This window comes from Podarcis muralis, chromosome 16 (assembly GCF_964188315.1).
Source record: "Podarcis muralis chromosome 16, rPodMur119.hap1.1, whole genome shotgun sequence".
Lineage (NCBI taxonomy): Eukaryota > Metazoa > Chordata > Lepidosauria > Squamata > Lacertidae > Podarcis > Podarcis muralis.
Window position 1 is genome coordinate 26,787,463 of NC_135670.1, and position 15,197 is coordinate 26,802,659.

Here is a 15,197-nt window from a genome sequence, read left to right on the forward strand (position 1 = left end):
CACCATGAGAGATACAGGCATTCTATTCCGGTGGGCTACTTTGGACTAGACCTGCAAGTAGCTTCCCAGGGTCTTGGGCAGAAACCTTATCTCTTCCCTACTCCACAGCTCAGCATATTCATTATCTCTTGTCTTCTGAGTCAGGGATCCTCAGCTGCAGTCCCAAACAGACAGACACTTGCTGGAAAGATGGTGAGAATTTTCTGAACGCAGCTCGGTGCTAGTTAAGGAGGACCCAGGATAGTCTTGCAGCAGACATGATTGCAGGAAAACCAGGAAGGGCAGGAACCTGGGACATTGCAGTCTGAGTGCAAAGCAGCTTTGAAGGATGAGGCTGCTTCTACACTGGCCACACTTCCGTTCTCTCATTTTTCCAGGGCATCTGCACAACACTGAGCAAAATATTCCTTTCCTGTTTTCCTTCTGCAGCTTCTTTCCACCTTTATGATGTGCTTATTTAGGCAGCTTATGTGGCAAGTAACTAGTACACCGAATGAATGACACTACTCATAAAAACTATTTGCTTTTCTTCGCAGACTTGTCTTTTAGCGGGATGCCGCCCGGCTACGCCTATGACGTGGACAGGGCCGAAGAGCAGCGTCGTCACCATGACATGATGCCCTACATCGACGACTCGCCCTCCTCCTCTCCCCATCTCAGCTCCAAGAGCCGAGGCAGCCGTGACACCATTTCCTCAGGGTCTCTGGAATCCACAAAATCAGTAAGCCTCCTTTTGATTCTTGGAGCGGACTGTAGGAGCAAACCCATTCAGGTTCTCTCATTTGCACAGTTTATGTACTAGTGGTTTTTCTCCCCTGTTTCGTAAAAACTATTGTTTTGTCAGTTGGAAGTGTGTGTCTGCATACCACCTGGCCAAAGTAAAGGTAAATGGACCCCTGACCATTAGGTCCAGTCGTGGCCGACTCTAGGGTTGCGGTGCTCATCTCGCTTTATTGGCCGAGGGAGCCAGCGTACAGCTTCCGGGTCATGTGGCCAGCATAACTAAGCCGCTTCTGGTGAACCAGAGCAGCGCACGGAAACGCCGTTTACCTTCCCGCCGGAGCGGTACCTATTTGTCTTCTTGCACTGGTGTGCTTTCGAACTGCTAGGTTGGCAGGAGCTGGGACCAAACAACAGGAGCTCACCCCGTCACGGGGATTCGAACCGCCGACCTTCAGATCGGCAAGTCCTAGGCTCTGTTGTTTAAGTCCTAGGCTCTGTGGTTTCCTGGACCCCAACTTCAGTTGCCCTCTCTGGCCAATGAGAGATCTCCGCAGACGTTGTGTTCAGGTTCATTGTCATAGAGATAAGGAAGGGATTGTGGCTTGCTTACGTTCCCAAATGAAAGCTGCAGTTGTCAGGAAGGGTGAGTCCTTCACCGCACCAATTTGCCACATGTGGACTATCACATCCGGGCAGGTCTGGCTGCCTTCTTTCTTCCTGCCCCCTGAGATCTGACCCGTGATGCTCAGCCCTTGGCCTCTTCTGGGCCGGCCTGCAAGTGTACATGTACATGCTCTGACCTCCCCAGAAGCCAACTCTGCCCTTTGCCTGCCAAGCTGCCACTTAAGATCATCTTCCAGCGGAGGGGTTAAACCAAGCTGAAATTAACTCCTTGGTAGTTCAGGGATCCTGCTGTGTGTACATCAATCGTCAGTACATGAATCATCCAGTATGACAGAAGCTTTCTCATTTTATATATAACGGGTGGTGAACCTGGGCCGTGCAGGCGTTGCTGGACTACAACTCCCAGCAGCCTCAGCCAGCCTGGCCAGTGATCAGCACCAGATCTAATGGGCCACAAGATCACCATTCCTAATGTATAAAATGACACTATTGTCCCTGGGGTGTGCACTGCCTTGCCTTCCCTTTCAAGAGTTTGCTCTCTAAAGAGTTTGCTCTATAAGACGCACCAGACCATAACACGCACCTAGTTTTTGGAGGAGGAAAACAAGAAAAAAAATATTCTGAATCTCAGAAGCCGGAACAGCAAGAGGGATCGCTGTGCAGTGAAAGCAGCAATCCCTCTTGCTGTTGTGGCTTCTGTGATAGCTGCGCAGCCTGCATTCGCTCCATAAAACGTGCACATAGTTCCCTTTACTTTTTAGGAGGGAAAAAGTGAGTCTTATAGAGCAAAAAATACGGTAAATAAAGGGTTTGTATTCGCCATAAGATTGTGGGGAAGGAGCAAGACAATACTGTACAAGGACGTGAACAGTCTCTCCTCCCGCTTTTTTCCCACTGCAGAGAGCTTTTGGCATCTTTTGCGCGTGCTTTTAATTCCCAGAGCCACCCGCTGTCACTCATCTTTTTTGTGGTTCCTTTTACGATTCCTCAGCCGTAGCAGCTGGAGCAAGAAGCAAGGCCTTTTAATTTCCCCAGAGTCTGCTTCCGCAGGAGGGGGCGAGGGGAGAATGCAGCGTGCCTGGTTGCTGTCATCAATGTCTGTTTTCCCCAGCCTGGTGCCCTCCAGATATTTTGGGCTAGCACCAGCATCCAATGGGCCTTGCTGGCTAGGGCTAATAGGAGATGTAGCCCAAAGTGTTTGGAGGGCATCAGCTTAGGGAAGGCTGCTCTAAAGTCACATGCCTCTGCACTGAGGCAGTGGTTGTAGCTTCTGATTGTGCCACCGGGGCTGATTTCTAGAATCAAAGTTGTGCCGGGAGCTGGCCCTTCCTCCTGGCCAGCGGCTGTGTGAGAAGTTATTTGCTCTTCCGTGGTGGCGGTGGCCGAGGAGCTTTTATGAACAGCTCTGACAGAATATCCTGGCTGGTAGACAACAGAAAGGTGGCCTTGCCTACTCAGCAGCTGGTTGGTACATCCCATCTGGGGTAGGATCAAAGGGTGGCCAAACTGGTTTGAGAAATACTTTCTCTTCTGGCCTTGGGCAGTTTGGCATTGAGGAGCAGAGAGTGCCTGTGGCACTTCCCCAAAAAGCTTTAACTCTTTGCTAATAGGGGAGGGAAATACTGCATCTGTCTGGTGATGTTGTTTTGACTCCCAACTTTTTTCTTTTAAGAAGTCTTTTCTCTGAAGTGTGACCCAGTCAATTTATGGTATGATAACTGCAAAGCTGTAGGAATGGAGTTTTTGTTTTTTGTTTGTTCAGTCTGTCTTTGTAGTTTTATCTTTTTTTGCTCTCATTGTATACACTGCTTTGGTAGCTCCTGGCTAGGAAGTGGTGTATAAATCTGTGTTATTATGTGTAATCATCATCATCATCATCATCATCAATGGAGAGAAGTATTGGAGGCATTTGTGGCCCAGCCTGGCTACTCCTCAGGAATCCCAGTTTATTAAGAAAAGCTCAATTTATCTATTAGATGTGATGTCTCATTCAAAATGTTCAAGGCAGCGTAAAGTAGCATAGGGCAGGAGTGGTCAACATGGTGCCCTCCAGATCATAGAATTGTAGAGTTGGAAGGGACCCTGGGGATCAATTAACCCCCTGCAATTCAGGAATATGCAGCCATCCCATATGGGGATCGAGCTTGCAACCTTGGCATTATCAGCACCATGCTCTAACCAATGAGCTGTCTAGGCATTTGATGTTATTGAACTCATAGGACTGTTGGCCAACCAGACCACTGGGGCTGATATTGGGAGTCCAGTATCTGGAGGACACCACCACCATGTTGCTGGCTATCCATAACATGACAATAAATATACAAGTAATGGCAAGGCAGCTATGAAAGCACAGTTTTTTGTGCCCTCTGGGGCAGCTCTCTGGCCTGGTTTAGGCCTGCCTATGGTGAGAACCCCTGGATTGTTCTGCAGCCTCTCTGATGTAGTGGGCTTAGCGTCAGCTGTGGCTTGGGGATGCATGCCTCTTCCCTTGCAAGCAGTCCTCCCAGCAATGGCCAGAAGGAAAGGGAAATAATTTTTTGGGGGGGTGGGCAATGGGTAGGCTGAGATTGTGGTCCACGGCAAGCCTCCAGAGGCCAGCTCTGGCTACATCTCCTACTTCCAGGCTCCTTTCTGATCCAGATCAGGCTCTTGGCTCCTGTGGTGCATGGCCTGGGAAGGGGGCAGGGAGTGCCCAGCCACTGCTTCGTCAAGCAATGCCCAAGGTCCTTGGCGTTGTCCTTGGCATCCCCCATCTTGCCTTTGCTTGACTCTCAAGATCACCTGCTTGAGGCTGGTGTTGGCTTTCCCCCTCGCTCTCCCTCTCCTCCTCCTCCTCCTCCTCTTCCTCCTGCTTGTTCTCTGCTGTTTTAATGGCTTTGCCTGAATGTACAAGCCCTTCCTGAGCAGAGGTTGGCATGAACACCATTGGGTGGTTATAAATAAATGTTGGCTTCTCTCCCTGCTCCTCCACCTCTCTCCACATGAAGCACAGCCGGCTGGTTCTGCAGAAAACATTCCCTGTTCAGCACCACTCAAGCAGTGAAACCTTCTCCAGCAGCTTATTAAACAGAAGCCCCGGAAGATAATGTACGTTATAAGGATCCTAATTAATATCTCTCTGCCTCTCTCCGCTCTTCATCCCCCGTTGGCCTCTCTGTGTCTCCCCCACCCCCTCTTCCTTTTTTTACTGGAAGTCTCTCCTCTGAAAATGTTCATTGTGCTGCTTCCCACAAAGTCATGGGAAGATACTTGCTCTTTACAGCTCCCTCTTTAACACACCCACTGGAAAACAACATTTCCCTTGCTGGAGGCAGGTGCCAGTGAGGCCCGCTGTGCAGCATTGCTCATTCATTGTGTTTCCAGACCTTAATTCCTTACTCTCGCATTGTTATTAATTGAAGCGAAACAGGGGAAGGGCCTCAAGCCATTTCAAAACAGGTTCCAGGATGGAGCTGACCCTCTCTGATCTTTGCGTTTCGCGGAATCCACAGCCTGCCGCAACTGAATACACTCTGCAGCAGCATCCTGGTTCCTTCCCTGTGGCGTAGTGGGGCAGGAACTGGGGAGGGGGGGAAGCACAACGCCTGGACTTTCCAGATCAGGAGCAATTACATCACCTTCTGGGTAACTGATAGATCCTCCTTGTTCTTTCAAAGTGAAGGAAGTGATGATGAGACTTTCAGAGAATGAGGACAATAATCAGCCAGATAGAGGCTGGATGTTTCTCTCCCTTGTGCCAGCAGCCTAAATGATAACAGTTGTGGTGCTCATTTACGGCTCGCAGGCTTCCTGCAGGTATAAAGCTGGCCACTGTGAGAACAAGGATGTTGGACTAGATGAGCCATTGGCCTGATCTACCAGGCTTGTCTTACGTTCTTACGTTCTAGTTCCTTGCATTTTTAGAAGCCGCGTTTCAGCTGGTTGAAGAACACTTGTTGAAATCTCTGTGTTTTGCCAGCTGAACCTAGAGTGTAGTGGAGGCCAACAGAGATCACTCCCCAGAAACTATGCAGAGGATTGTAGTCATGGCTGATGCATAGCTCATAGGCCTCCCCAGTCAAATTCCAGCTTGTTAACTATAATCACCGCACTTTGCCAGTTCATTCATCAATGACTTTCAGTGGATCCAATTAAACTCTTGCATGCATGCATCTATTACTCTATGAATCTTCTTTCAGGGGTGCTTGGGAGGGGCTCCTGCACTTGAAACTTCACTACAACACTGCTGGCTTCCGTGCAAAAGTACCGTATTTTTCGCTCTATAAGACACACCAGACCACAAGATGCACCTAGTTTTTGGAGGAGGAAAACAAGAAAAAAAATATTCTGAAGCCCAGAAGCCAGAACAGCAAGAGGGATCGCTGCGCAGTGAAAGCAGCAATCCCTCTTGCTGTTCTGGCTTATGGGATAGCTGCGCAGCCTGCATTCGCTCCATAAGACGCACACACATTTCCCCTTACTTTTTAGGATGGAAAAAGTGAGTCTTATAGAGCAAAAAATACTGTATTTTGGTAGACAAGCAGAAAAATTTGGGCCACCGGCATTTACAAACCCTTGACACCCAGGCTTCTTTAACCACTCAGATGATTTACAAATTTAATAACTTTGCCGGAGGAACAGCTCCCACCTATTTCTAAAATGTCTTCCCTGCTCTGTTTCCAACCACAGTTCAAAGTGTGAGACGTTTACCATGAGAACCCCAGTTGGTCAACAGTGCTGGGAGATGCAGTTCAGCTAGCATTTTAAAAACTGCTGTCTTGCTTTGTAATTTGTTGTGATTATCTTGTGAGATCTGTTGTATAGACAGCCCTGATATTTATGCTGAAGGGCAGCACAGCATTTTTTTGGAAGTGAAAAATAAGAAAGCACGCTGGCTTGAAGTTTTAGGCTGGACGACTCCTGCCTCTGCTAAGGAGTGTGTCTGCAGGGTTTGGTACGAAGGGGCTCGCCATGGAGATTAGTAATCATAAGAGGGAAGGTGGTGGCAAAGGTAAGAGCTGCCAGCACAGCAGCAAGAATACTCATCGCAAAGAACTGGAAGACACAAGATTTACCCACGTTGGAGGAATGGCAGACGCAGTTGATGGACTACATGGAGTTAGCTGAAATGACCGGCAGAATCCGAGATTTGGATGAGGAATCGGTTGAGGCGGACTGGAAAAAATTTAAAGACTACTTGCAAAAATATTATAAGTTGTATGAACCCTAAGATAGTGCATGTTATTGGAAATGTTATGCTTTAGCAAATATGATTAAGCAAATGGCAAAATAAGTGATAAAAGAGAAAAGAGGACAAAGTGAACCAAACATATTATGTTTATTTTAAAGGTATCAAATTTGAGATACAATATATTGAATACGGATACATAATAATTGAAAGTTGTAACAAGGTTTGAAATAAGGTAACAAATTGCTGACATTGATATTACAAAGAATGCAGATTTGGAAGGTGTGGGGAAGTACAATGGTTTTTTTTCTTTTTCTTTTGTTAAAAAAAAATCAAAAAATTGTTTCTTGTATTTGATTTATTCTGTATTGTTTGGAATGCAAAAATTATGAAAAGAAACGCAATAAAAAATATTTTTTTTAAAAAAAGCAAAGGTAAGAGCAGTAAGAAAAGGGGTGGAGCTGCACAAAAGAGAGCATGTGAGCAACTGGCAACCACTGCAGTGCCAGTTTAGCAGCTCCCGTAAAACTGCTGATAGATTTGCACCTGTGACTTCACTCCAAGCACGTGAAAGAACCAAGCAACTTCCTGTAATGTGTGGACTGCGCTGTTGATGTTGAGCTGATGACCACCTTTGTGCAAAACTGGGAACAAATTGCTCCTTGAACCCCAAGGGTTGAGTGTGCTGGTACAAAGAGCATCCGGGCCTCCGAGATGTTTGGGGCCTGCTTTAGAGATCCTAGGATGTGCCTGTCAGCTGGAGGACTTGAGTGCTCTTTGCACAGCAGCAGTGCCCAGTGGGGATATGGTGCTGTTCCTTGCAAATGGGCAACACGCACCAAAGAGCTGTAGAATGGCTAAGCTGCTAGCGAATAAACCTTTTACGCTGCTGGTTTGTATCTCATACTTCCTCCCCATTCCCACCCCCAATTTCTGATTTTTTCACAACATCTGAGTGATGGTGGGTCTGTCTGTCTCAGAACTGTACTCCAGGTATGCAGCACTGGAGTCTGCTAACTCAAATCAAGGTGTGAAAGCCTGCTTCCTTTCACCACCTCCCCTTCACACTTTATGTATCTCCTGTTTTGGGGTATGCTTGGTGCTCCTTGCGTTAGCAAACTGACCTTTTTTTTTGCCTGCGTGCCACCGTTTTAGTGCAGGCAAGTTTCCCTGCAGCACCCCTGTCAGAATGAGATTTATGAGCCTTTGAGGCATCACAGCTAGGGTTGGATGGATCTGCCTATTTTCCTTCCGAGTTAATTTCGCTGAGGCTCGTTCACAAGTCCCTGCTATTTTCTGCATTTAAAAGGAAGTATGAAAATGTGTAGCTAAATGCATATTTTGTCACAATGTATTTCACCTCTGTGTATGCATTTCTAAACACTGCGTGCATTTTAATATGCCATTTGAACCGGGAAATATGAAATGCAAAGGGATAAGTACGTGTTATGGTGTGCGCCTTGGTATTGGAGGTGGGAATTGAGTCATTTCACTTAAAATGCAGACTTAACAAAAATTCTCCCTTAATCCCCAATTCCACATCCAGCTTAGAGAGCTGCCTTCTGCATTGCCTTACCATTGTTTTTCTTGCGTCTTTCCTTTCTCTAGAGCGAGCCAGACTTGGAGAAGGGCTTGGAGATGAGGAAATGGGTCCTGTCTGGAATCCTGGCTAGTGAGGAAACCTACTTAGGCCACCTTGAAGCTCTGTTGCTGGTAAGAACACCCAGGAACATGTGGATGGGGAGGCGTGGGTTTTATTTCCAGAACTGGTTGAAGACACTGTGAACTTGCGGTGGAATAGCCAAAAGGGATTTCCCTCATCCTAACGGACTGGGAAGCTCTCGAGTTCAGCCCCCCCTTCATTAAAAGTAATGGAAGCTGTGCAAGAGCATTGTCAGGCTTGTGTAAACTGTTCCTATTCATTTCAATGGGACTTCAGCAGGAGAATTCCCCACTAGACTGTGCTTGGTGGTTGTGAGCAGAGGGTTCCTGAAGTGGCCACCGTGTCTTACACTTCATGGGAGAACAGAATAGGTAAAGGTAAAGGGACCCCTGACCATTAGGTCCAGTCGTGACCGACTCTGGGGTTGCAGCACTCATCTCGCTTTATTGGCTGAGGGAGCCGGTGTACAGCTTCTGGGTCATGTGGCCAGCATGACTAAGCCACTTCTAGCAAACCAGAGCAGCACACAAAAACGCTGTTTACCTTCCCACCAGAGTGGTACCTATTTATCTACTTGCACTGGTGTGCTTTCGAACTGCTAGGTTGGCAGGAGAACGGAATAGGATTGGACTTTTTCACAAAGATCTGGAACAACCTTCCTCAACCTGGAGATGTTTTGGATTTTAACACCCCTCACTTCTGACCAGCAGGGCTGTGTTGTAGTCCAAAATATTTGGAGGAGACCAGGTTGAGCAAGGCTGATTTGGAGCATGTCCAAATGGGGACATTCCGGCGCAATCAGACAGGAAGCCCAGCCATTCCGGCTGGTGGATGCCTTTGTTTTTTCACCTGCATGAAGGGTGGTCTCTGTTTTCCAGCCCATGAAGCCTCTGAAAGCTGCTGCCACCACCTCACAGCCTGTGCTGACCAGTCAGCAGATCGAAACCATCTTCTTCAAAGTGCCTGAGCTCTACGAGATCCACAAGGACTTCTATGACGGGCTCTTCCCACGGGTGCAGCAGTGGAGCCACCAACAGAGGGTGGGGGACCTCTTCCAGAAGCTGGTGAGCCAAAGCCTGGGCTTCTCTCATAGCTGCTTTGCTGATGCTCTCATGACCTGTGGAGCCCCTGCTCTCTCCCAGGTGTTGCCTCTCTGCTTTCCCCTCCAGCTGTTTGCGCACATTGGGGGAAGGTGGTGTCTAAGGTGGCAAATAGGAGCAACCATGAGTGAGAAACAGCTGTGTGGGATGGAAGGCCTGCAGGCTGGCAAGTTAGGGGTTGCATAGCCCTCTGGCTAGACTTGGTTTTGCTTTGTCAGGACTCCAGCAACTCCTGGCAGATGCCTTTGTGACCTTCATCATGGCCTGGAGCATGTTTGTGTGCGTGTGTTTGCACACCTTGAGCTTTCTGGTTCATTCTTCAACCTAACAATTAAGTGTTTAGGCCAGAGATAAAAGCAGCTTTCCTTAGCCTGGTGTCCTTCAAGTAAACTGAACTCCAAATGGGGAGGACTGCAGTTCAATGACAAGAGCATCTGCTCAGCACATAGAAGGTCCCAGGTTCAATGTTGAATAGCATCTCCTGGTGAAGCTGGGGAAAGACTCACTGCCTGAAAGCCTAGAGAGCCCATGCCGGTCAGTGTGGACCACACCATACCAGATGGATCAGTGTTCTCATTCTGTATGGCAACGTCCTGTTCTCATCAGCCCCAGCCAACACAGTTGTATGACGCTGAGGCTTATGGGAATTGGGAGCCCATGTACTTCCCACTGTCAGGTTCCTATGGAATATGATGTTGGGTCCCTTCTTGGGTTTTACACTAGCCCCTGAGAAACCCACAGGAATGCATTTTTCTTGCTGTATCTGCATGAGACAAAGGTGAAATGGTTCCCCCATTGGCCTGTTGTAGCTCTGCCATTTTGTTGGCTGGGACTGGGAGCAAATGCTGAGCGTTCAGATACCAGCATTGTGTCCGTCTTGCCGTCCCCACGTCCTTGTGCCTTGGGCGTAGTGAGCTGCCCTGCACCACCTTCCAGCAGCTGGACTTTCTTTTCCATGTTGCCTGCATATAATTTGGGCTGTGGTCAATTGACGAAGGGAGAGGGGCGCACAGCAGGGACCCTCCCCACTCCCCTCCCTCCCCAGGACCAGCTTTTGTTTTTGATCCTATTGGAGCCAAAGCCTTTGCAGCAGTCCTGCCTTGGGGAGTTGCCAAGCCCACTTTGAAGTGAGAGGAGAGGGAGAAACGAGGTTCAGATGTTTGCAAAGGGAAGCAAGGGCACTGTCTGCCTCTCCTTTCCCTGGGAGCTGCCAGGTTCTTCCCCCCACCCCTCCCCCTGCTTCCCTCCCCCTCCCCCAGCTCTCTTTCTCTCTCCATCTGCACTCCTCCTTCCGGCTTTGATCTAGCTTTGCTGTTCTGCCTCCTCAGCCGCAGACTGTGGGGTAGACATATTTTCCCCTTGGATATCCTGAGCGTTCCTTGTACCCTGACCTTGGGGGGGGGCAGCACTGTGGAAGAGCTCTTTCCCCTAGCCAGTAAGCCCCAGGGCTGCCTGCTTTGTTGCTGTCACACCTCTTCTCTAGCTGTGGAAGAGAGCACTTGGGCCCCCTCTTCCAGTCTGTTCTCTTTTAAAGAAAGGAAATGTCGCATTCTTGAGGTGCCTCTGGTTCTTCAGACCAGAGGAGGAATTCTGCGGTGCGTAGAAATACTGGGCGCAACTCAGTAGGGTCATCCAAGTACCACCATGTGTCGGCACACCAGTCGTCTGCATGGGGAATGGGAGACTGGGCCCGGCTTGCACTGCCATCCACTCCAAGAAACAGGGACCAGGCAGGAGGAGCAAGGCTTTGTCGGCCACAACTAGTGTGCAAAACATAAGGATATCAGAAGAGCCCTGAGGCTAAAGTAAAGTAAAGGGACCCCTGACCATTAGGTCCAGTCATGACCGACTCTGGGGTTGCGGCGTTCATCTCACTTTATTGGCCGAGGGAGCTGGTGTACAGCTTCCGGGTCATGTGGCCAGCAGGACTAAGCCGCTTCTGGCGAACCAGAGCAGCGCAGGGAAATTCCATTTACCTTCTCACCGGAGCGGTACCTATTTATCTACTTGCACTTTGATGTGCTTTCGAACTGCTAGGTTGGCAGGAGCAGGGACAGAGCAACGGGAGCTCACCCTGTCGCGGGGATTCGAACCGCCGACCTTCTGATCAGCAAGTCCTAGGCTCTGTGGTTTAACCCACAGCGCCACCTGCATCCACAGCGCCACCCTGCGGCTAGATAAGGCCAAAGACTCATCAACGTTCTGTTCTCACAGAGGCCAACCAAATGCCTTGCAAGCAGGAGCTGAGTGCAGCAGCGACACTCATGCTGCTCAGCAACTGGTTTTCAGAGGTGTACTGCCCCTGACACTGGAGGGTCGTCTACACCCATCCTGATAAGTAGCAATTGTTAGTCTAATCCTTCGTGAATTCATCTAATCTCCCTTTAGAGCTGTCTACATTCATGGACGTTACTACCCATAGGGCAGTGGAAGAAAAGATGAGCCATCATTGTCTTCTGTGTGTGTGTGTGTCTTTAACATGAATTACAATCCCCGAATACAATCAGGGAGCTGAACACCAAAAACCAAAGTGAACGTTCATTTTCTCCCTGGTCCAGAACAGAAGCTGAGGACTTGAGTTTGTGGAGTGAGAGCTGCTCCAGGCTGGGTTTATTTTTCACAACATGCCATTGACACATTAGCAGTGCATTTGTGGAGGATGTATACTGGGCTGTCCCCACATCATTCTGTTTTAGTAGTTCTGCAATGTTCCCCCCTGTGTTACTGAACTATTGTCGTCCGGAGGGGCGTACGATAGCGCAATAAAAGTGGAATGAAAAATAAACCAGAACATTTGTGGCATCAAAAGCTGCAGGATTTTGGATTGAAGTTGCTGAACATGCAGTGTTTGGAAATGAAGCAGTATGTCTGCCTAGAACCATTGCAGAGGTGCAAGCAGTATTGAAAGCGGGATTGCTTATAACTACCCCAATACCTTAATGGGCACAAACAATCAGTGCTTGCTAGCTCAGTTGTTAGAGCACGAGACACTCAATCTCAGGGGAGTTGGTTTGAGCCCCACATTGGGCAAAAAGATTCCTGTATCACAAGTGGTTGGATTAGATGATCCTTGTGGTCCCTTCCAACTCTATGATTCTATAAATGCCCAATGAAAAGGATGCTTGGAGGTACCCTGGATGAAAAGCTGGAAGATGAGCTCCTTCTCCCTCAGTGGAGCACAAATGACATTCGTCACTTTGCTTTCCTGTGCCTTCTCCATGGGTGCTTGCTCTTTGCACTGTGAATTCTCCACACTGAGCAATGGGCAGCAAGCGCAGAGTTTACATTTACTTGAGAGTTCAGACATGCTTGGGATTCGCCCAGCCTTTTCCTGAGCAGGCATGAACTATGGCTGCTATTTACAAGTCAGCAAACAAGATCAGTGCTAAGTCCCAGTGATTAAGAGGGGCTTATTCCAAGGCTTCTGGGTCTGTTGCTATTGCAGCACCACCAAACTGATGGAGAAATTCTTCCCAGTCTCTCTCTCTCTCTCTCTCTCTCTCTCTCTCTCTCTCACACACACACACACACACACACACACCACCATCTCTTTCAGCCATCTTTGTTTTGCCCTCCTCCTGCCTCAATTGTCAACCATGAAGTTCTCCCTGGGTGACTTGGGAGCCTGAGCTTCCTTGCAGGGCTGTTGAGATAATAAAATGAAGAGGGTTGTGAACGGAGCAACCACGTACAACATCCTCAACTCCCTGGGCAGGATAAAAAGTAGAATATATTTTTTGAACTGGAAATTATTTTAACTTGTCCACATCTATTTCTCCACTGAGCATGGGATGAGAAGGAAATGAAAACAAGCCATTAAAACAAAAAGCAGCTCCCCAAGAATTTTGCAGAGAAATGTCCAAGGCACTTTCTCTCTCCATCTGGGCTTCTCCAAATGCAAGAGAAAGAGCAACTTAAACTGATCCAGGCTCTGTGTTCAGTGCTTTGCTCTTGCGTTCATCCTTCTTGCACTTTTCTCTATGCTATAAAAGGGGCCTCTGCATGCGGCTGGTTTTGGGGCAGTGTGAACATCTGCTGTAACTGTGCAGTGAGAGGCAGGGATATCTCTGCTATAGGTGTGTGTCTTGTTTGTACTGCCCTACAGCTGAATCATCTCTGACTGGCAAAGGGGCTGACACAGCCCTACAGTGTTTAACCCACTGGCCAGAATGCAGCAGAGAAAGTGGCCGCAGCAGGGATGGGTCACTGGGTTAATCCAGATGTGGGTAGGCAGCTGACCATCCCCACCCCCCTGCGCCCCCTCCCAGTCCTCTCTGGTAGCTGATGTGGGAGGGAGGCGCCTCTGTGCTTTGTGACAGCTCACCATCTTCTGTTCCTTTGGAATCCAGTGCAGCCAGCGGCCGTCTTCTCCCGCAGCCCCCCTTCCCCCCACCCCACCGGTGTTTGTTTCATTTTGCATTTGCTTTCTGCAGGCCAGCCAGCTGGGAGTGTACCGGGCCTTCGTGGATAACTATGAGGTTGCCATGGAGACGGCAGAGAAGTGTTGTCAGGCCAACGCTCAGTTCGCAGAAATCTCCGAGGTAACGTTATGATGTTCAGACACGTGCAGCGACTCGTTCTGACTAATGCGCTCAGATGGAGCCCTTGGGATGTCCCTGCAGCACTTGCCCTTCAAAGGTGGTGCGCTCTCTTCCTCTCTCTCTCTCAGCTCCTGTTCATTTCAGTGGGCGGCTTGCACAGGAGAAGCTTCCAGTCTTGTCAGTTCTGCCCATCTCACGTGCTGCAGCCCTTAATGCGACCCAAGACCTCTCAAGGTTCTTGTCTTGAGGCCACCCCAATTGACCTTTGCGGCGATACGAAGTCTAATTAGGTGATCCCCCTCGCACACTCTGCTGGAGTGGCTTTGAGCTGCTCGGGCACCACCTCCGTGCCATGCAAGGGACAGGATGGGAGGGTCTGAACTCCTGCAGTGAAATTATCATTAGCAAAAGAGAGGTGAACAAGCCCACTTGAGTGGCGAGCATCACCCTCTGTCTGGGAAATGGCAGGCCTTCGTTAGCCTCAAGTGGATTGACGTGGAGTGGCACTAGAAAGGTGGAGGGTTTCTCAAGTGGCATTGCAATGCTGCTGGGTGTCCTTTGGGAGAGAAGCCGTCTTGAGTAGGGTACCTTGCGCAATAGCTTCTTGAGGGTTCTTGCAAGTTGGGTCACTCCTGCCTGGCAGTCGAGCCTAGCCTGGTACTGATGAAAGGAAATCACAGCTTAAGTGGGTGATATCCTTGTTTTCAAGATCATGTCCAAACTGTGCAAGGACATCCCAAACCAGGTACTGCAAATCAAGTGTGGCAGAAGGGCAGAAGAGGGGTGGGACTTGCCATGTCTTCAGGGGAACCATACAGCTGCCGAAGGTAGCAAAAAGCACTGTGCAAGGATGGAGTTGACCACTGGACTATGGCAAATGCTTGGGTGCCTACTTCGTGTCAACAGAGCGCTTGATTAAGCTAAGTAGGGGACAGCTGGCAGTTCCCTGCTGCACTTTGAAGAAAACTTAACACAGTCGATGTTTTCTTTCTCCCCTTTCATAGAATCTCAAGGCTAGAAGCAACAAGGATTCAAAAGAGCAGACGACGAAAAACTCCTTAGAAAGTGAGTAGTGCACCCATGGATTAGGTTGGCAGAATACTTTCCTTTCTCTTGAGCTGGGCTTTCAGCCCTGCAGTTGTGTGGGTTATATTGGTCTACCAAGCAGCTCATGTGGGCCTTGTCATCTTCCTTTCTCCACAGCTCTCCTTTACAAGCCAGTGGACCGAGTCACACGCAGCACCCTTGTGCTCCACGTAAGTTGCTTTGAACCTTGATGCTGCCTTCGCTATTGCAGTGAGCAAGCTGGGAATGAGTAGACAGGGAAGCCTTGAGGTTTATATACAATAGGACTCATAATAGTTGCAAAAATATGTAGC

At 48.9% G+C, this 15,197-nt stretch overlaps 1 protein-coding gene across 1 annotated transcript in view; it reads left to right on the plus strand.

The window, feature by feature from the left end:
* BCR (BCR activator of RhoGEF and GTPase) overlaps nucleotides 1–15,197 on the plus strand; it is a 91,439-nt gene that overhangs the window by 38,270 nt on the left and 37,972 nt on the right. Inside the window, exons 2-7 of the mRNA XM_028711013.2 lie at nucleotides 537–721; nucleotides 8,123–8,227; nucleotides 9,056–9,241; nucleotides 13,711–13,818; nucleotides 14,823–14,883; nucleotides 15,022–15,074. Of these exons, the coding sequence (XP_028566846.2) occupies nucleotides 537–721; nucleotides 8,123–8,227; nucleotides 9,056–9,241; nucleotides 13,711–13,818; nucleotides 14,823–14,883; nucleotides 15,022–15,074 (698 nt within the window). The remainder of the gene's footprint in view (nucleotides 1–536; nucleotides 722–8,122; nucleotides 8,228–9,055; nucleotides 9,242–13,710; nucleotides 13,819–14,822; nucleotides 14,884–15,021; nucleotides 15,075–15,197) is intronic.